Here is a 22,484-nt window from a genome sequence, read left to right as displayed (position 1 = left end):
CCATTTTAATTTCTTTCACCGTAGTTAAACAACAAGTTAAAACAAATTATACAAGTGCCACGAAATTAACAGTTAATTTGCAAAGTAGACAACGTGTCACAGTATAGGCAATTTAAATACAAATAATGACAAAAACATTTAGCGCGAATAAGCGTACGGAAAGCGTAAACATGGATGTGCGCCGGGCGGCGAGGCGGCGGCCGGCGGACACCGTTAGCTCACTTGTATAAATGAAGAACCCCTCCCGGCCGCCGTAGTTCACCGCGAGACCCGCCATGCGACTGTACGCGCTCCTCCTGGTCGCCTCGGCCGCGCTGCACGCGCGCGCCGCCACCATCCCCGAGACAGAGAAAAAACTTATCGATATCGTCCCCGATAATCTTGACAAACTACCAGAAAACACATCGAGTGAACAGGAGCTAATCGACCAGGCCAACACTATCAAGGATGTCGAAAACAAACTTCGGGTCAAACCTGAAGACATACCTGTAGAAGTCATCGTGGAGGATGCGCAGCCTGCCCTCAAAGCTGGCAACGAAGAAGAAGAGGAATTAAACAGGCCAGAGCCCGACTTGCGTAACCCTGGCCCACCTCAACGTCAGGAACATGAAACACAAAACCCCGAGTATTATGCATCTGAACAGCAAACCATTATACTCTTCAGACAAAGCGTTAATGAGGCGCAGAATGTTTTGAGGCAAAAATTCCAGGGTATTGCTGACAGTATCCAAAATATGATTGAAAACAACGAACCCATTCAGACCTTACAACAGAATATCCTATCTCTTCGTGATGGCTTCTCTGCACAAATGAACAAACTGAATGCAACTATTCAGAGTTATTTAAACACTGAAACTGCCGACGCTGAGAAACCTGATGTAGAACAAACTAAGGCAAGCTTCCATCAAATTGAAAAAGGTCTTTTCAAACTCAGAAATGACTTCCAAAGTGGAATGAACACCTTAGTTGATGTGGTCGGGGTTTCCGGAATGGGAAAAGCCGACAATGAAGTAGCGAGTTCCGGCGCGACCGCCGTGTCTCCCACTCAAGCGCCTGCTGCAGGACCAGGAGTACAGTTCTTCCAGTACCTACAGAACATGCAAACTGCTGTCAGTAATACGTTTAAGAATATCACAGACACGATCACCCAAACTTGGAACCCCTCGACGACGGCTGCACCAGCGATCATAGGAGTACAGAGTGATGCACAAGTGACGCCCGCAACCGCAACTTCTGCACCTAACATTTGGCAAAATTTGCAAAACCAAATAAATAACATCATATATCCAAACCAAAATCAACAAAACCCCCTATTTCCCGGTGCCGGTGGAATTGGAGTGGCAATCCAAAATGGTGTTCAGAATTTCATGAACATATTCAGGCCTGGAAACCAGGCTCCTGCAGCGGTCGCTGGCCAGCCTGCGGTACAACCTACGCAGACTGAACCTAAGCCCAGCGAGTCTGCAAGCAAACCTAGTTCCGAAGCGCAAGCTGAGCCAGCGAAGCCTGTTCAAGCCGCGGAGCCAGCCGCGCAAGTTGCCGCCGTGACTCCTGCCCCCGGCCCCATCCGCCAGATACTGCAGAACAACCCCATCACAAAGGGAATAACCGGCGCCGTGCAGAGGCTGCAGAACATCAACAATCCCGAGAAGCCTAGAGATAGCGAACAAGCTAAAGATACAGCGGAAGACAAAGCCGACAGTGAAACACAAAAAGGACACGGCGGGCCAAATAACGGTGAGTGAGCAAATACATCCCCTTTTTTAACACTCATCCTTTTTACCTTTTTCCTTTACCTCAAAAATAATGTTTAACGATTAGTTGCACAAAGGTCCACTAAAATTAAAGATTCATTAAATCTATTGCTGACACTTTTTATCTTGTTGACAAAGAGTCAGCAGTAGATTTAAAGAAGCTTTAACTTTAATGGACCTTTCTGCAACTGACGGTAAATCTAATTGTTTTATCTTTAAGCATATTTCTTTCTTCCTTACACATTTTTCAACCAATTTCCCAACAGTGGCGGCGTGGGGGGTTTTCATCAATAGTCTGATAGGCACCATAAGTGCTGTTATAAATGGTACAACTGGCACTATCAGTACTGCCGTGAACAGTGCTATAAATACCCTGGGCGGTAACATACAGGTACCACGCGACTTGAGTGTCAACGTGATAAATAACAAACATGTGTCGCTTCTATCTGTGTTGTGTCTGTGTTGTAATTTTGTGTAGGTGGTCAATTCCATGTAAAACATAGATGCATAGCATGACCATCGTACAAGGCGTGTCTTTGTTCTAAAAATTGTTTATTACAAAACATGCAGTCTAACCATTGAACCGTGCAACTAACCCACTATGTGAGTAGGTAGTGAGTATTCGTGTGTTAATAACATTATGTGTATTTTGTAATGCTACGTACATAATGCGTCCTTATTTAGTGTAGCGTGCAATTAGATAATTGTGAAGCTATACTGACACGCTACCGAATCTAATAACCAGAACAAACAAATTCTTGTATCATCATCACTATCAATCACCCGTTAGTTTACTTATGACATGTTACGTTGATTACGATTTAAGTATCGAGTTAAATAACGGCTCTACTCGTAGTTCAGTTATAATTAGGTCCTCCGAATCGCAGCATCTAAAATCGATACTATAAGCTCCTCTCCATTAATTATATTGTGTCCGATACCTCTTCCTCTTTTCGAAATTGTTTAAAATTCAATAACATCCATTTAAACGAGTAGGTACCATCCATATAACTGCAATAGTTGTCGCAGAGAGAGCAAGGTTAGCGAAGTACATACATATTTATGTAAATGCGTCTTTGTGCAAATTGTTAGCACCACCATTTTAAGGTCGCTTTCATAGTTCTCGTCAAAAGTAGGTTTATAGTATTTCTTGGAAAGAGAATGCCTTTGCCTGAGAGCATAACCTGCCTTTCATTAAAGCTCATGAAATGCATAATAGATCGATATAAATACAACGTTAACAGAACAGCTTGAAGCTTTTTTTTGTAGCTCATAGCGATAGCGTTCCATTTATTTTATGGCTTCCTCTCTCTGCTTAGATTTAAATATAAAAATTACTTTTCGAAGCAAGTCTGGAGAATCTAAATGGTATATAGTTTCTGCCTCTTATTCAATCCTTGACTAGGTACGGATTGTCTCAAAAAAACAGTTAAATTAACTAACAACTATGATATTTGTTTAGCACTGATGTTACTAACACAAAAGCTGTCATAACTCCTGTCTGTGTACTCTTTAAAAGAAAATACTAATTATGGTTCTTATATCCACAGGGGATAGTAACGACAGTAACGGGAGCCGGGTAGAGGAACCCAAACCGGTTCAAGAAGAACCCGAAAAGCTTCCAGAACCACAGATGGAAAAACAAGAAGACAAGAAAGAACACAAGACCGAGGAGGTCGCTGACAAGACTGAATAAGTCATTAGTGTGATATAAGCGTAGCATTATTTATTTATTAAGATTTAATGTAAATAAAATAGAAAATGGCGAGAAATAAACATCTCTTCGACTGATGTGTTGTGTTAATCATTTACCATTTAATTTGTATATGTTATGACTAAAGTTTCAATTTAAATTTTACCAAAAACAAGTACCTGCCCGTCTGATCTCCATTATACAGTTATTGGATTGTAATAATATTTACTAGCTTCTCAATCGTGCTACGCAATAAACGTTCGCCTCAAAATCGTTTGCGACCTCAGAAATACCTAGTAGCAGTAGCTAAACCTTTTGTAAACGAGGTTACTACTGAATCTTGAGCTCAACGATGCACAATATGACCTAAATAAATATTAATCAAAGATATAGTAACACAAAGATTTATACCTATAGGTGCCTTCCACTTAAGAGGTAGTCGTCTCGAATCACGGAAGCCAACAATCAGTCTCACTCAGATGCAGTTTAGGAAATCTGCAACCAAACGTTGATATAGCTATAGGTAGGTACCTAACTAACGCCAACGGAGAACATAAACAGGATGAACATAATTATCCATTGTCACAACGTGTGTTGGAGGAACTTACTGAAGAAGGTAGTTTTAACTAATTTATTGATAGATCTGTGCTTATGGGTTTTTTATTTCGCTAAACAACTTGAATAATATGAGACCATGCTTACCTGTCTACAGGCACGTTAATCGCTATTTACCGTACTATGAACCTTTATGTATTTTTATGAGAATATCATTACTAAAACGGTCAGCTCATATCTTATGCTGGGTCAGGTAAAACATCAGAAACCATTTTATATTTTTTGAATATCCCGCTATAAATCGAAGTTTCACTTTGGTATGGAAAAACAATAAAACAATGAAGTAGCCACATAGTCATAATGATAAAGAGGCATAGGAGTATACTATTGTAGTTTCGTATAGTGTTGGGTACTCCTCCTCGGGTTGTTTTTAACTCCTGTCTCAAAAACAATGTTTACATCTGTGGCATGTTCTATGCTTTATGAAGTTTTTTGTATTATCTATGCTGATTATGACAGCACGACATAAACACGACTTAGATTTTAGGTTATAAAAATATATTGTGTTTATGTTTGCAATTTATGAATGATTTATTCCTTTTTATTTAAGGGCTGATTTTTCAATCGCCAGATAACTTCTATCTGAGGAATATTTTTAACGTTTTGACAGCTTTAGTATGGAAAATATGTCAAACCGCCATATTTATTCCTCAGATAGAAGTTAACTAATGATTGAAAAATCAGCCCTAATAGAGATAAATATATTAATAAAACTTACAAAAAAACCTCACAATGAACGGCTTAGCGCTAAGAATAAACCGAGGCGGTGGCGGGAAATCGAAAACTTCTATTGGATACTCTCCGATTGCCATTCCTGCTTCTTTATTTGAAAATACAGGTATAAGAAAAGAGGATTTTAATAAATTATTAATTTTAGATACATGTCTATGCTATTCCAATAGTAGTAAACTTGTTTATTTAAACTTGAAGTAGTTTTAAAGTGATTAAGACATTGTTTCCTATAGCCAGCTGTTGAATATAATTTTCTTTTTTCAGAGAATGGTCATAAGGAAATATATGAGTTTATGAGTTCAGTCTGTACAGATGATCAATTAGTAATTCTAAAAAATATAATAGACACAATCAAACAGCCTGTTGATGATGTTATAATGAAGTTTCTTGTTGCCGCTTTCTTCCACGCTGAAGCTAAGCATCCAATTAAATGTGTGGTGTCAAGGTAAAACTAATAATTAATAACTATCCTAACTTTATCTAATTAGTTTCTGTTTTGTGACAGATTGTTCATGGCTTTTTGGATGAAGTTTGTGATTCTCGTCTCTGGTTAACACTGTTTTAAAATTGAGTAAAATGCTATATTTACATGAGAGTACATAACAATATTTACAGGCACATAATCAAAAATAAGCAGCTACAGGATCCATTCTCTGACACCCTAGCTGTACAGATAACTTCTCACATAACTGCCAAAGCATCCAACTATAAGCAGTTTGCGGACGTGGTTAGCAAGCTCATCACGTGTATTGAGAACTTTCCTGCTGGAGTCCAGGCTATGAAGATAGTGGAGTTAGCACTTGCACGTTATCTGACAGACTGCTTGAACTGCTGTGTGACGACGTTGAGGTATTTATGAAAATGATAAATTTTAACATTAATTTATACTCGTACATACATGCTCTTATAACTTATATTAAAATATAGAAAAATCTTATGTAAGTAGTAATATTCACATACAAAAATTTAAAGGACTTCCAGGCAAACTATACGGACAAGAAGAAGATTCGAACACTCAGAACTTTTATTGCATTTCACATGTTTAGGTGGTAAAACACATACAGCCTGTTGTGGACAGCAATCCATTCCACATGTTTATTTTATAATAAAATTTCAGAGAACAGAAAACCTTATCTCCAACTGAAAAGAACGAAATATTCACCTTAGCACATATGACCATAAGATTGCTGCTACACATTACTCAGAAAGTTAGTGCAGAAAGTAAAAGTAATTTGATCCTTATGTTTGAGGAGATAAGGTTGTTAATCCAAGACTTGATGTTTGATGATGATGTTCCAATGGATACAAAGAGTGTGGGTGGAATATTGTATCTGACTGTGCATGTTACAGAGTATGGGACTGATAGTTGGATGGAGGTAAATATAAGCTTATCATCATTGAATGTAAACCAAATACACCATAATATTGAAACAAACATACAGCAAAGCCCAAATCACATAAATATAAATTTAAAATGCATTCACATTAATATAAATGCAAATAGTAATCTTTATTTGTGAAATACTGCTCTTGCACTACTCTAGTTAATCTTATAACATTCACTTTTATTTCATTGTTTCTATATATACTTTACATATTTTTTTAGTCAGTCTAAACATAGCATACTTACATAATTTGTACATAAATAAATACATTTACAGGTTCTAAACTCTAGCACCATAAACAGTGGTTTGAGCAAATTGCTAACACTAGAAGCAGGTCGACTGAGCTTATACTCTGCCATTGTGACTGTAGTCTCAGCAGACCAACTGTACACACATACTGTTGATGATGAACCCGCTATCATAGCAGTTACCAAAAAGATATTGGATATTGGAGAGAGGTAAGTTTTTGAAATCATTTGTTGGAAGCAACAAAACTAAGAAATCAGGAATCACACCACCCTTTCACTAGTTCAACTTGTACTTATCTTTAAGACATTTAAATGGTTTAATCTATGTCGTTTTATTTTTTTAATTGTCAATTTCCACTACCTATTTTGAGACTGATTATCTCCCTATACATTTCCAGGAGTTCATCAGAAGCAGCATTTATCCTAGCCGTGGCTCGTACAGCACTACAGTTAGGCAAGCTGGTGTCTGGGCGGGCGGGGCTGGCGCTGAGTGCGGCGCTGCTGGGGTTCGCGTGGGGTTCGCTGGAGCACCACATGGACAGCGTGCGGCACCTGGCGGGGCAGCTGCTGGCCTGCCTCGTGCGGTACTGCGCCCACGCTGATGCTACTGGTGAGTGTAGCAGCAGCTACTGCCAACAGGTACAGGTTACTACCAACATTATTCAGGTATTATTATATCATCATCATCATCTCCCGAACCTTTTCCCAACTATGTTGGGGTCGGCTTCCAGTCTTACCGGATGCGGCTGAGTACCAGTGTTTTACAAGAAGCGACTGCCCTATCTGACCTCTTCAACCCAGTTACCCGGGCAACCCAATATTATTGGTTTCTGACTACCCGTAACGACTGCCAAGCATGTTCAGTGATGGACCTCAGTTTAATGTGCCATCCGAAACACAGTCATTGGCGTCCGAGATATACTTAGAAATTATATACAAACTTAGAAAAGTTGCATTGGTACTTGGCTGACCTGGTATAGAACCCACGCCCTCCTTCTTGAGAAGTTGGTTCTTTACCTGTACTACTAAGTTAGCTTCTGATGGGAAGGTGGAGATATTAAAATATGATTTAATGAGTGAGTCACATGAGTTTTCTCAGACAGGGTTTTCTCTACACATTTTGTATATGTCGGCGTCAGGATCCGACATCGTTAAATAAAACAAAGGGGTTCTCACACAATCACTTGGTTTATTCCAATTAACACAATATTAGTCATTACCATTAATATTAACGAAATAAATTATCACGTGAGAGGTATGCACTCCTCAACGGTCGGTGAACGAATAACCCGAGTCTTGCGCGCGCGCCGCTTTATATAAGGTTCACCGCTGACTCATCGACGGTGGTGCCGTCATATACATATATACTATATGTATATTATACTATTTCAGGTGACAGCAGAGCTCTAGACACATTAACAAGCGCTCTGTCATCGGTGGAGCGATCACGTAAGAGCTACTACATCTGCGTATCGCACGTGGCGGCGGAGCTGCCCGCGCGGACCGTCCGCGCACTCGTGCGGCCCAGCGACTTGCTGCCCGCTTTGAGAGAACAGCCGCTGCATAATACCGTGAGTGTTTATAACAAAATTTGGAGTGTATAAAGATAAAATAACTTATTTTCTGCCCTGTTTTTGTTTTGTTTGTGTTTAGTAATAGATTAAAACTGGTCAAGTACGAGTCGGATTAGCACCCAGCGGGTTCTGTAACATTATCAATATCGAGCACAAAATTACGTTTGTTGTATTTGAGCTTGTCTCGTTTTTAATATTTGTTTTTATAGTGGAAACAAAATACATAAACTGTGAAAATTTAAACTACATAACTTTATAAGATACAGTCGGTGACGCTCCACTGAACAGCATGGTTTTAGTCATAAGGTTAAAAAACAAAGCTCACTTTGTATCGTTACAGGCTCGCGCAGCCCTAGAAGCGTTACTAGACAAGTGTCTCCCCACCTGCAGCTCGGAGCAGCTGCACGCAGAATGGTTGCAACCGCTGCTGCAGTGCAGCAAGGATGCAGCGGATGACTTGCAGTTGAGTGCTCTGCAGCATGTGCTGGCCAGAGCTGTGAGAGTGAGGAGTGACGTCAGGGAGTATCTGTGAGTATGATGCTTTATCCTACTAATATTATAAACGCGAAAGTTTGTATGTATGGATGTATGGATGTTTGTTACTCTTTCACGCAAAAACTACTGAATGGATTTTAATGAAACTTTACAGTAATATAGCTTATACATCAGAATAACACATAGGCTACAATTTGTAAACATATTGTTCGAAATACTAAACCTGCGCAGACGAAGTCGCGGGCACCAGCTAGTATGTAAATATTAGAAGGGAGAAAAAATAGGAAATTGGTTATGAATGTGTCATACACTGTCATACACAGGATCTAAGCGAATTAACAATGAACGACGGCAATTAACCATCGTATAATGTCTATTATTTTTGGTATTTTTTCTACTATCCTATCTACATAACTTCGTAAGTCAGATCTCAAATTTAAATGTATTATTCATTTTATTGTGCTAAATACAACAAATAGGGACTTTTCCAAGCATGCTTTATAAATGTTGTATTCAGATTAGACGTGCTATATTTCATTTTACATTCGATATTTTTCTATTATTTTGACAATTCTCAAATAAATTTATTAAATAAATACCTTTATTTTCAGACTACAATACATAAAAGAAGCCAGCACAATACCTGAGCACCGCGATCTAAAGTGCGTGTTAATGTTATTACGCGTGGTTCGCAACTCAGCTGGGGAAACACTACCGCAGACTGAGACACACTGGAAGGGAATCATAGCATATGATGTACTGGAAGAGGCTGCTACAGATGCTGTTGATGAGGTAATTTACCCTTCTTTTTGATAACAGTTTGCTCTGTAGAACATTGGTACCTACTCAGCTGCATCTGGTGAAATTGGAAGACAATCCCAAAATAGATGGGAAAGGTTTAAATAGTCAGATAGATAATAAGACAATTAACGAAATATCCAGAATACTTTAAATATATTAAACCTTACTTCTATTATTTCACCTCAGTCCTTATAGAATTAGTGCCACTCACATAAAAAGTTGCTAACTTCCCTCAAAACCCGTTCAATAAAACAAACATACCTTCGTTTATAATGTAATAAGTGTTATTATTGTTCTTACTTATTTATTGAGTATTGAAAATCAGTATTAACAATATTGTATTACACATTTCCAGACTCGTATCCTCTCGCTATCACTAATAGTGGAGTCTCCGAAGAGTACGGAGGTGTTCTCAGAAGGAGATCTGAAGTTAGTGCTGCATTACCTCGAGCATAACATCAATGCGCAGGCGCCGAACTTCCGACAGCTCACACTTTCTGCTATGAAAAAAGTAAGTACTTAAAATATCCATTAGTTGTTTTTGAATTGAGCAATTTTTATTATTTTATTTATATTGAATCCGCGTTTTTAATTGACACTTTTAACACCTAATTTCACATTAAAATATTAGTAACAAAATGCACAAACAAAATCTAACACTTATTCACCTTTTTTCCAGTTCATAAAGCGCTTCGAAGAGAGCTACGCAGTACTACATCGAGAGTTACAATCTCGACCCAACGCCGATAGCCATAAAGTCGCATATTACTTGCGCTTTGCCGAGGACTTGCGTCGTTTGTGCTTCGCAAGCTTGCTGCCGGGAGCTAACTATAGTAGGCGGTTTGTGGCCTTACAGCTGTTGGCTTGGTGCGAACAGATGTGTTTGGAAGGATATCAAAGGTAAATATTATCTTCCTCTAGACTCCGTTATACAGAATGTTGATAGGATTTCTTACATGAATTGAATACATATAAAACAAATAACTGATTCAATTGATTAAGCATCTGTAATTATTGTTATTGCATTAGCTTTTAGCCTCCATTATGAATTGAGGACTTTATCTACTTTTTTGAAAAAGGCTAATGATGGCTAAAGTTTTATCAAAATGTATTCTTTGCCTGAAAGAGTTACAAACACCCATACATTGCATACTTTCGTATTAATAGTATTGGTAGGATGGCATAATAAAGTACATGGAAGTGTCTTTATTGTCATGATTATATATTTTTTCAGGAGTTGGGAGCCGGAGTACGTTGACAAGTTGCTGCGGCACCTAGAAGACAGCTATGAGAACAACAAAGCCTTCGCTCTTGAAGTGCTGGCCAGCTGTCCCGAGGAACTACTCAAGGTAAACCATTCAATCAAATCATTTTTATTAGGCATCTAGATATCGAGAACTCTTGAACAACTCAGTATTTTCATACTTTTTTTTTATTAGAAAGTTAGCAAACATTATTTTCGCTGTTTTATGCATATGGTCTGGTACATAATATGACATCATACTGATTTCGAGAGTCACAAAGTTCAAAAATAATAAAAAATCATGCAATAATATTCGAATATTTAATTACATTTCTATGTCATCACTAATACTAGGGCAACACTTCTTCCAGTCCATAGCATTTTTATTGATCATAATCACAAATGTCTGTACTACCACTACCCCGGTACACGTCACCACTATAAAGTCATATGCCCACTGCACATCATCCATGTACAATAACAAAAAACCGAATAAAATCAACAACACATCACTTAGGATACCCAAAATATTCACAAACCACACCACAGTTATATTTAAACTACATTTAATTTTGAAAATACTCGATAAAAGTATCACATTTCCAGTTTCTAAGCCAAGTAGTAATATAACTGTTATAGTTCCAATGTTCAATAAGTCTAAATCTAAGGCTGATTGCACAATGTATAGTATTAAACTTGTGATGGTAAACAGTCGGTACCAGGACAATGTAACTTTGGTTTCCTCATCTTCTATTGGTTGACAGTTGAGAACTATATAAATATGGGATAGAACAATGTTGAGCACCGTGCCTAATGTAGCCGAAAGGAGTATTATAAAGAATAGTATAAGTATGGTGTATTTATAATCTTTTGGAACTAGAAATGTGGCCACAACACAGCAAGTAGCGATACATTTAACCAATATCTGTTTGGAGTACAGGTAGTTTACTTTCCGCCATTTTGGTAGTTTGTAGTTTGCGCTCGCGCATATTATTGCGCAAACTATGGATATTGCAGTGCTGAAGTATTGTATCATTTCCGGGTCGTTATTTTCTGATGTAGTAGACATTTTTACAAACTCTTTTATTTGTTTATATGCTTGTTTCGGGGTTCAATTGGATTTCTGTTCATTCCCAAAACTGCTTTGTTCTGTCTTCGGTTTTCAGACACAATCAAGTATTTTGAGTAAAACTTCAAATCCATAAATAAAGTTAATTTTACGTGTATAGCACTTGTTTAAAACCACACTACACATATTATTAACACTTTTTGTATTATATTGCAAACACGATTATTTCCGATGTGGTATTATCCTTTCTGTTACCACGGTCACGCAGATAGTTCTCAATGTCAGCCGCCATTGTATGGAATGGAGCCCCATACATATCTATTGTTCATTTTAATTAATATTAACATGATTAGATAAGGTGTTTGTTATATTATAATAGGGAATATAAATATAAATATGTATTAATTAACGGATAGGTATATGTGTAATTATTATAACCTTCTAAGTTATGATATCATTTTGCAGGGCGTTTATTTGAATGTAAATAAACTCCACACTTTGTTAATACACCCTGTATTAATAAAGCCTACGTAAGTCTTTGTCAGGCTCTAGAAGACTATAGACAGAGTTACGGTCGGGTCCTTTGATGAATATAACACTAAAATGATGAAGAGTCGATTTTTCAATCATCAATTATTATCTTCTATCTAAGCAATATGTACCTATAGCAGTTTGACACATTTTAAATGCAAAAGATGTTAAAACATCAAATATATTCTTTAGGTAAAAGTCTCTCTTATCTGGCGATTAAAAAATCGCCCCTAAAACTAAAATACGAGACATAATTATTAACAAATCTTCTAGTAGTTTATATTATTATTTCAGAGTAAAAGCTACTCTATAAGCTTGGAGTTAGAGGACATAATCAGTCAGGCGTCCTTGCTCAAGCCTACTGAGTGCGTGTCGGCTGCTTATAAACTGGACCTGCTGAGAACGAAACTGCCCGAATATATACTGCAAGATGAACAGCGGTATGTGGTTTGATTTATTATGTTTAGATGTTTTGTTCGTTGATTTTTCTATTTTTAATAATACTTTTTTTTGTAATTACTTGAGTAATACATGGTTTTAATAAGGCACAGTTTAAATATGTAAAATGTAGTTATTCTGTGTAGTTTATTAACCTGAATCCTTATAATGAAATGAATGAAAAATTATAAAAAAAAATTGGTAAAATAGTGTGATTTTTTTTTAGATAATCTGATTTAAAGGGTTATTTAACCACTTGTCGGTTTTATGTACGTTTTTGGAACACCATGTTATCATAAAAATGTAGGTATGGGTATTTTTCATTCGCCGCTGGCTATGTTTTTGTTTTACGTGATTAATCACAAAGCTCCATGCATCCCCACAGCGACACATCCCAAATCCCAGAGCGTGTATCCTACTGCCTGTGCTCTCGCCTACTCCGCGCTGCGCAGGCGCAGCTGGCGGTGCTGCGCGGCAGCGTGGTGGCGGGGGCTGCGCGGGCGCCGCTGTACGGCGTGCTGCACTGTCTCGCGCATACACTGGGACAGGTGGATGCTAAGTATGACAAACTATTATTTTAACAAAGACAGTTGTAAGGTTCATGACTTTATAACTTTGTTTGCTTGAAAGAAATTTGAATAATAATTTAATTGTTAGATAGCCCATTTATTGAAGAAGCTAGAATTTATGACAGTGTTAGAAGACGATGTAGCTCCTAAGGAATATAATTACATAAACTATTTACCTACAAAAATTGTTAAGAAGGTCTTGAGCATAAACATGAATTGATATAGCGACGCTCTTATGAAACAATCTAGTAAATAAAAAAACGGAAAGTTTTTCATCTTTTTTAATATTAAATATCCTATCTTTGCAAAAATTTGTTTCTAGAAACTCAAAAAAAATGACAATTGACGAAGTTTAATGAAATTATATTTCCGAAGTTTTCACATAACGATAAACATATATATTTTTGGTCTCTAGAAAACCAAAAAAATATCAAAAAACTAAAGAACTTCATATTGAGAAATTTAATATTTTGTTTCCCCACAGAGCGATATCTTGTGACGGCCACTGGTCGGCGCTGGTGGGCGACACGTTCGCCACATGCATGTCGGTGAGCGAGGCCGTCGCCTGCGTCGTCAACAACTCCTCGCCGGAAGGCCACCTGCCCATGGACATGACCGTGCAGGTCACTGATCATGGCAACTCGGGGTAATTACATAGAAACTACTACATAATAAGAATATCTGTGTGCGAAAGTTACCTTCTTTGTCTACCTTTTAAATCCTGTCATAGGGGAAACTCAAAATCAAAAGCCATTAAAGATTGTGACGTCACCGCAACCAGGTTGTACGCGATTGTCTTCATTATGTAGCTTTTTCCTAGCTTCGTTGGGGCATTTTCGCCTTCTAGTCCAACGAGGCAATTGAGTGTCGGCAACCTATATGAAGCCTATATGACCTCTAAGCAAGATGCCTACTTTTCATTATACCAATACAAATAAAATGCTGCTTAGCAACCAATTTTCTTCTTTTCGGAACCTATTCCTTTAAAGATATTGTTCAACTAAAACATCAAAGGTATGTCAATTGGCAGGTACTCAGTTATAAAAAAACATAATAAATTTAAAAATATGCCTTGTTATTCAGTAACGTGACGCTGGATGACGGGCGACAGGTGACGGCGCAGATGGTGCTGCTCTGCGCTTGGAGATCTGTTAAAGAGGTACACTATACTCTCTTAGATACAAGCTGTTGATTTGCATCCGTGTGCATAGGAAGATATATAATCTTATATTATAATCAACCGAGCTCACACGCAAAATAATAAGTCACTCATTTAAATTACGCTGAAAATCATCGCTTTTTGAACGGCACCAAAATATACAAAGACAGTAAGTCCATCACCACTTACTATGTATTTTTGTTGAAAAAAGTGGAGCAACAAATTCACCAGCCACACATCCTTGTCTGGTTTGAAAAATCAATGGCGGTAGTTCAACTAAAAAATAGATTCTGTCATATTTATGTTTTAAAACAAGTTCAGAATATTTTTTAATTCATTTTGGGTTAAGTTTGGTTTAAGTTTACCGTGATATTAATAAAGTGGTTGTCCAGGTATCACTGCTGCTTGGCGGCATATGTGGCCGTCTAACCGTGTCCGGCGAGGACGGGCAGGTTGGCACCCTCACTGAAGACCAGCTGGTGAGGGCAGGGGAACACTTCACGCGGCTGCTGGCGGAGACCAAGCATCGTGGCGCCTTCGAGCAGGCCTATGTTGGTTTCACTATGCTGCTGGACAGGTAAGGAAATGGCTAGCCTTATAGCTAAGTCAGTGTGCCAACCCAGGAAAGCAACCACTGCGGTTGCCAAACTGTGTAGCTTACCCATAACAACTGCCTTTGTACATTATATCCCCGCACTCAGAGATATTTAATGATTACTTAAGTCACTCCTTGGTGACAGATTCTTATACAAAATCTGCACTAAGGAACGGCTTAAGTAACCATTAAATGTCTGTGTGTCCGATAAAGAAATAAATTTAATTAAATGGATGAATAAAAAATAAATTACAAATGACAGCTGCGATCTGCAATATGGCTTCCCAGAGACCTGTTGTTACCTATCCACAGTAGATCAATCATTAATCTACATATACTATGCATAAGCATACATAAGCAGATTTTTACACGGAACAATTACGAGATTAAATTAACTGTAGATTTGAGTTTTATTTACATAATTATAATGTGTGACTTCCTGGTGTGGGGCATTGTTTTTATAAATGTGTATGAAGAATGTGTATATATTGTCGTTTATAAATGTGTTTGTACCAGTGGCGTAGCGTGGGTATCTGCCGCCCGGGGCAGTTGTCGATTTTGCCGCCCCTTCCCATGTATTTTTTTTAACAAGTGTTACTGGCCGTTTGTCATTTTTAACCGACTTCAAAAAAAGGGATTTTTTATTGTATCGACGTTACCAAATATTACGTAAAATTTAGCCCAAACGTACTTAGCTTTTTGTTTGTTGACAGATGCAAAAATAAGGGCATATCGTTTTTGAATACGCGAACGAAGCGAGCGCGAAATTTTTATCGGACTTAAAACAAAAATTACGTAAAATTTAGCCCAAACGTACTTAACTTTTTGTTTGTTGACAGATGCAAAAATAAGGGGATATCGTTTTTGAATACGCGAGCGAAGCGAGCGCGAAATTTTTATCGTACTTAAAACAAAAATTACGTAAAATTTAGCCCAAACGTACTTAACGTTTTGTTAATTGTTAAATGCAAAATTAAGCGCATACAGTTTCTGAATACCTACGCGAGCGAAACGAGCGCGAAATTTTAATCATTTTTTTTAAAGACTCAAAAACAAAATTACGTAAAATGTAGTGTCACGTGTGTTTTAAGTACCAAATTTTAACAATAATTAATTTTATGTTTAAAAAGTTTCAACTTTCTTGTTTAATGTTTTGTTATTGTCAGACAGTTTTATGTAGCGGCGCAGATACTAGTTGCGAACAATTTTTTTTTTTTTAATTGGGTAAATTTTGCCGCCCCCTAAAACCTGCCGCCCGGGGAATTTGCCCCTCTTGCCCCCCCCACGCTACGCCACTGGTTTGTACGTTGAGTGTGTATGTATCGCAGACTGTGGCGGTGCCGCAGCGCGTCTCTGCACGGGTTGCCGCGGCGGTGGCTGCGGGAACTGCTGCAAGCGGTGGCTGATGACGAGGACAACAAGCTCTGTGCTACTAGGCGCAGTGCTGGACTGCCTTTTATGATACAGGTTTGTTATATAGCTAATAAACTTAGTCAATAAGAATAAGGCTGTCTGCTTAAGTGTGATAGTCGGTGGCTGATGTTTTGTATGAGAAAAATATAACTTTGATTGCAGAAAGTATGCAATGTATCTTTCTTTTAGAATGTTTTGCAAAAAAATGGTCTGATTTATCTGTCTTACAAAAAGTGCTAAGTTTTGGGGGCTGTCTTTTGGAAATTTAACTTTCAAAAAGTTCCGATTTTCAGCCTATTTTGCATAAATGACCTTTGATTTTTGACCCAGGCGCTGGTATCAACAGAAGTACAAGTGCAAGGCAATCCGCTTTGCTTCCAAGAGTGCATGTCTACCCTCCTCTCTCTGTGTACGCACGGTACACCCCGTGCACGTGGTCACGCGCTGCACGTGGTGCGTGCACTGGTGCGTCACAGTGCGTTGGCGCAGCGCGTGGCGCCGTATGTCGCGCCCGCGTTACTGGCTGCGCTGAAGGCATTTGATGCTAATACTTGGGCTGTAAGTATACAATATACATACATTATTTGTGGCCCGGTACGTGCGCATAAAGTCACAAAAAATACGATAAATGTACTGCTCGACTGATTTTGTATCAAACTTTACATAAACCATGTAGTACCTACTAAATAGATCGAACAAAGCCTAAACATTTGGTTTGCATAGATAAATCCGTTTTAAATTATAAAATTACAACGAAAAGTAACAAGATTCTGTCCGATCTTTAAAAGTATTGTTTGGTATCGATATCTGATTCGAATTATGTAATGGAAAATATAAAATATAAAAAAATATATTTTCGTCACATACATTACTCATAACCCTATACTTGTAAAACTACACTACCTTATAAATAAATACATTTATGCACGACTTTGACGAGAAGCCAGATAGACATGGATAAATTATCGCACAGCACAAAACATCCCATTTGACAGAACACTAAACTAAATGTTGTAGGAGCGTAACTCAGCGACCCTGCTGCTGAGCGCGCTGGTGTCGCGCGTGTTCGGCGTGTCACGCGCCGCCATGACGGGACGCATCTTCTTCCTCCGGTACCCGCAGCTGTACGACTTCATGCTGGTAAATATATTCTCCAGTATTTGCTTACAAATAAGTCATTACACACACTGTAGAATCAGATGTTCATGGAATAGATAGACTGAGGAATGAGTATATACCTAAGAGGAAGTTTGAGAGTCATATCGACTGCAAGCAAGCAATACCTTCTATCTGACATTTTTGTTTCAAAAAACTCGTATCTACCATAAACTACCTTTAGATTCGAAATAAAAACAATAAACTTTATTAAGCAATACTATGCGTAAAAAAAGAAAACTTTGATTTTCAGTATCTCATTATACCTACCTCGGAATAAGGATTTTATTAAGTTTTATTGTTCCCCTTTAAAATCCACCCGGAGTCAGATAGGAGGTATTGCTTGCTTGCAGTCGATATTATGACGAAGCTAATGAGCATGAATAAGAGATATGACCAAAAAAACGATGGATGGATTGTGTCAAAGTTGACATGGCCAGAAACAACACTATGTAATGGCGGCAGTTAGAAAAATATAAAAGTAACTTTCCTCGGCCGCCAAACAACCGCATTTTGGCGCGCTACTTTTAAAGATTTTGCGTTATGACGTGTCCGTTAATCATTTTGTTATCCATGGAAAAAACACAAAGGCCGATAATACACGAACCGCTTGAGGCAGTCAGAGGCGACAGCTTCAAGATATCGACCGCTCGAATCAGTTACAACTGCTCGAGCGGTTCGTGTATGTGCGCCCATAGAACTGTGCAGTCGCAGCTTAAAGCTGTCGCCCCTGACTGCTTTAAGTGGTCTGTGTATTGCCAGCCTAAGTTTTCTTCAAAAATGCAATTTTCGGGTACATGCAAGCTCACGACGAGAACTGAAAAACAAATGTTACGACCACGTTCAAATATCGGCACCATGTTGTAAGATGCGGGTAGTAAGTCAGTGTATTGTGGCAGGATGCGCTGGTGCGGGGCGGCAGCGAGGCACACACGCTGCGGCCGGCGCTGTACGCCGTGCTGCTGCTGCTGGCCAGGCTCTACCCCTCCTCGCTCGAGGGCACCGAGACCAACCTCAAGGTAAGGTGGATCAATATGTAAAAAGACCGTAAAATTCCGTTAATTATTTAAGTACAAGAGGTTCCGGACAAATATTAATATTTTAAGAGCGGTTGAGGAGTCCGTCGCGGCTGTGTCCGAAGAGGCAAGTGGGTATTGTCGGTCGATGTTGTCGCTCGCTCTGCCCAACAGCTGATGATTCATGACATGTGCAAACCGCTACTGTGTCATGGCTGCGCTTTTATCGGGTTCGTTTCTCAATACATCAAGACGCACTGTAAGGTGCCGACACACATCTCGTTATCTTTTGCGAGAATAGCAAAGGGTAAAGCGCGGAGAGAAATGTTTTCGGATTGTATTTAATGTGTTTATAGTTCTTTTTTTTGTATTTTCTATGCTGTCTATGTATGTCTATTACATCTCTTTCAAGATTTTCGTTTGTTTGTTTTCGTTTGTATATCTTCACAAACTGTATGTCATCTATGTATACCATGTTTTTTCAATAGTTTTGCTTGTGATGTTGCAGCTAGTATCGTTCGTCCCGCACGTGCAGGCCTGCGCTCGAAGCCGCGTGCTGCACACGCGCCGCCTTGCTGCACGCGCACTAGTGCCGCTCATACCACATCAATTGTAAGTCAATACGGAATTTCGAGGGTTTTGTTGATGCCGCTTTACTGTCCCATTATAGCACGCAGGCTTCTTTTCATACAGAACTTTTGTAACGCCCTAAACACTTTTGTAACACTCGTAGTTGAGAGGTAAATGTTTTAACCACGACACCTGGTCTTAGTTTCACTTTACTCATACAAATGTGATTTAATGTTCTTGTTTATTTTTACTTATTGTAACAGTAAAATAATACTGTCCTTGTCCGTGTAAGAGGAGGCCTGTACCCTGCAGTGTGACGATAAAAAGTACTGTAACTAATACTGTTGGAATACCAATAAACTAATAAATGGACTTCAAAAACAACTTTCTACCCACACAGGTTCAGCAAGCACTTCAACTCAATGCTGGAACAACTCGAATCCTGCGACAGTAACACAGCTCACGGCATCGCACTACAGCTGATTGAGCTGGCCCGGCGGCGGGGGCCCGAGCTGGCGGCCTGCGGGCTGCCGGCGCGGGGCCTGCGGGGGCTGCTGCTGCGGTTGCGGGCCCCCTGCTACGTGTTAGCTGCAGACCTCGTCTGGCTAGTCAGCTTGATTGATTACACGTGAGAATGCTTTGTACTATAACTAGCTGTTGTTTATGCGAATTTAATTTAATTGGTCTTTAATTTGTATTTTGTTGTAGTATTTTTCACGGCAGCACTGTCATCAGATATACTCTTTCACTCTGTGTATTCATTTACATGTCAGCCAATAGTCTCTAGTGTTCTGGTTTGTAACTTCAGAACAACCTCTCTTATAAGTGATAATGAGATTTCTTCTTTAAAAAAATATGTGCATGAATATCATCATCAACTCTGCCGTAGTGCATTTACAGATTTTCAAAAAGACCAGTTGGACACAGTTTAACTCGATTGCCTGCCCTACAATATTTTTATAAGTATATTCCTTCCATTCCAGGTTAAAAAGCTTACCACAAGAAACAGTAACGGAGATCAGTTCATGCTTACATGAGTTGATATTCCCTTCCTCCCCCGCGGCCGCCGGGCCGGGCCGCGACCTCTGCCTCTCCCGAGCCTTGTGCCTCTACCTCATACTCGCCACCAAGTACAACGTCACAGACATACCATGCCTCGTGTACCAGGGCCTTCAACACACCTCCTATGAAGTAGTCCTGGCAGTACTAGACTATCTCCTAATCCTACACAAAGACCCAGAAGTCGACACTACCAATTTCCACGAAAATCTCACAGAAATCGCTGATACATCCTCTATATTGAAAAGAATAAAGAGTGAAAAGTACATTCAGTTGCTTTGCAACGTTCTAAAGAACGACTATTTAGAATGTCAAGAGAAGAGCCTAAAAATTCTCATGTTGGAAGGTGACACACAACGGTATATAATAGAAGCTAAGACTGATGTACTAAATGACGAAGAAATCATTGACAAATTGATTGATCTTATAGAAAACGAACATGAGAAGTTAACTCACATATATTTACAAAGTCTGTTGGACCTGATAACGGTGCAGTTAGTGCAGTCCATGCTTCGTGGAGCAGTGTTACTGCAGGTAGTGAGGGTGCTACTTGAATGCAGTTCTGCTGAAAATTGTGTCAATACGAGAACTGTTGTTGCCAATTTTATAGAGACCAATTTTTCTATGCTGTTGGAGGTCGATGTTAGTGAATTAGCTGATGGAGATAAGTGTAAGTATACACAGTTTCTTTATGTATTGTAGTCTACCTGACATTCTTCAATTTATAGAAAGTTTTTTTGCATGTGGTTATTTCACCCTCCTGCCACGTTCAAGTTAATGGCGTTTGAGATTTTACATCTCGTTAACAAAGTAGTTCTACTACAATTTTTTCTATGACATAATCAAACGGTTTCTTACATATTAAAAGCAAATCATACTCTATATTTTTGTCTATTATATTATACTAGCTTCTGCCAGCGGTTTCCCCCGCATCCCGTGGGAACCTCTCCACGAACCCGGATAAAAAGCCTATAGCCTTCCTCGATAAATGGGCTATCTAACACCGAAGGAATTGTTCAAATCGGACCAGTACTTCCTGAGCTTAGCTCGTTCAAACAAACAAACAAACTCTTCAGCTTTATAATATTAGTATAGATTATATGCAGATCATGCCCTATATCCTTGTTAATGTTTTCACCGTAGTCACCCAAAAAAATCCATTAGTATTTTAAAATTGTCCTTTTTAAATCATAAATATTCATATCCAGTTGAATTACGAACCACAATATGGGCGTCCATCATCACATTGCTAGAAGACGACGAGCCGGACATCCGACGCCGCGTGTCGCGCGTGGCGGGCGCCGCATGCGCCGTGCGGGAGCGCCTGCGCACTACAGCCGGGTCGGTAGAGGAAGCGGTGGCGTTGTTGGCACTAGTGGCGCTGCTAGACTTCCAGTCCGTGGTGGTGGTGGCAGATGACGTTACTGATGAGGTATGGATACTTACTACATACAGAGTTACCAAGTATGTAAGCAGTAAGATTGAGTAGGGTCAGGCTAACTAGGAACAATGGCTTAACCGTCGTATTGGCCAGTCTTGCCAGATAAAGGAATATACAGATAAATAAATAAGAAAACAAAGCAGTATAGTTACAGATACGTGGATTGGATACGTCATTCTGGTATTTAAAAACTCTTTCAAAGAATTTTCAAATCCCCTGTTTTGGTAAATGCATATAAAAATATTCAAATAGCAACACCGATTCAAAACTGCACCGCTGTTTATCATGAACGATTTTAGGTGGCTGCATAGTTGTTTTAAAATCTCCACAGCAGAGTAACATTTCTAACTAAACATTTGTTTCACTTCCAGTGTCGCGTGTTTGATCAAAACGAAAGGTACAACATATTCCTAGAGGAAAGTGTATGGACAGTCGCCTGCGCAGACATTCTCGCCAACGATTACAAGTTGAACGATACCGCAGTGTCCACCATCATAGACAAACCAACCTACAAACAAACCTTTGACAAGCTGTGCAACGACAATGTAGACGGTTTCAGGAAAATGGCCGCCGGAGAGAAATTACCGCGAAATGATACATTAAATCCTAAGATAGAACTATTTGTAAATAGATTACGTAAACTTAGTAATTTAAATAATACTTTGTAAGGTTTATTGTTTGTACAAATTGTAAATAGAAATGTTTTATCAAAATGTTATGACAGGCTTCTCACACGTTTTGCGACCAGATTTCATTACTTTATGCTAGAGAAAATGTAGAACTTTTATAACTATTTTTATAAAATTATAAATAAGATTTTTTAATATTTAAGTGTTGTGTTGTGTATCGAGTCTTGTATCAATAAGTACATCATTTTAATTTTAGTGAATATTTGGCCTTCATTTTTCATTTCATTTGTTACCACTAGA

At 38.8% G+C, this 22,484-nt stretch overlaps 2 protein-coding genes across 2 annotated transcripts; both read left to right on the top strand.

The window, feature by feature from the left end:
* Positions 1 to 245: 245 nt before the first annotated feature.
* Positions 246 to 3,545, top strand: LOC110369876 (uncharacterized). Its single transcript, XM_021325472.3, has 2 exons — positions 246 to 1,737; positions 3,305 to 3,545. Exons 1-2 carry the CDS (start codon positions 276 to 278, stop codon positions 3,448 to 3,450), a joined length of 1,608 nt encoding a protein of 535 aa, XP_021181147.3. The 5' UTR covers positions 246 to 275; the 3' UTR covers positions 3,451 to 3,545.
* A 1,032-nt stretch (positions 3,546 to 4,577) lies between these two features.
* Positions 4,578 to 22,446, top strand: LOC110369874 (tRNA (32-2'-O)-methyltransferase regulator THADA). The gene is made up of 26 exons (XM_064038400.1): positions 4,578 to 4,900; positions 5,059 to 5,239; positions 5,410 to 5,643; positions 5,912 to 6,170; positions 6,456 to 6,637; positions 6,826 to 7,037; positions 7,820 to 7,998; positions 8,342 to 8,529; positions 9,108 to 9,288; positions 9,653 to 9,808; positions 9,977 to 10,197; positions 10,532 to 10,646; positions 12,435 to 12,580; positions 12,964 to 13,137; positions 13,632 to 13,793; positions 14,231 to 14,306; positions 14,699 to 14,883; positions 16,230 to 16,368; positions 16,645 to 16,872; positions 17,332 to 17,454; positions 18,369 to 18,488; positions 18,994 to 19,097; positions 19,456 to 19,683; positions 20,039 to 20,784; positions 21,323 to 21,546; positions 21,927 to 22,446. Exons 1-26 carry the CDS (start codon positions 4,795 to 4,797, stop codon positions 22,221 to 22,223), a joined length of 5,166 nt encoding a protein of 1,721 aa, XP_063894470.1. The 5' UTR covers positions 4,578 to 4,794; the 3' UTR covers positions 22,224 to 22,446.
* Positions 22,447 to 22,484: the final 38 nt, after the last annotated feature.

This window comes from Helicoverpa armigera, chromosome 16 (assembly GCF_030705265.1).
Source record: "Helicoverpa armigera isolate CAAS_96S chromosome 16, ASM3070526v1, whole genome shotgun sequence".
NCBI lineage: Eukaryota > Metazoa > Arthropoda > Insecta > Lepidoptera > Noctuidae > Helicoverpa > Helicoverpa armigera.
Note: the sequence above shows the minus strand (reverse complement) of the source record. Positions and strands in the feature narration are given on the sequence as shown.

Bases quoted from the DNA above. Each gene is read 5' to 3' on its own strand.
- LOC110369874 (XM_064038400.1), top strand. From the start codon at position 4,795: ATGAACGGCTTAGCGCTAAGAATAAACCGAGGCGGTGGCGGGAAATCG. The intron at 4,901-5,058 runs GTATAAGAAAAG...TTCTTTTTTCAG, and splicing joins TTCTTTATTTGAAAATACAG to AGAATGGTCATAAGGAAATA. The intron at 13,138-13,631 runs GTATGACAAACT...GTTTCCCCACAG, and splicing joins CTGGGACAGGTGGATGCTAA to AGCGATATCTTGTGACGGCC.
- LOC110369876 (XM_021325472.3), top strand. From the start codon at position 276: ATGCGACTGTACGCGCTCCTCCTGGTCGCCTCGGCCGCGCTGCACGCG. The intron at 1,738-3,304 runs GTGAGTGAGCAA...TTATATCCACAG, and splicing joins ACACGGCGGGCCAAATAACG to GGGATAGTAACGACAGTAAC.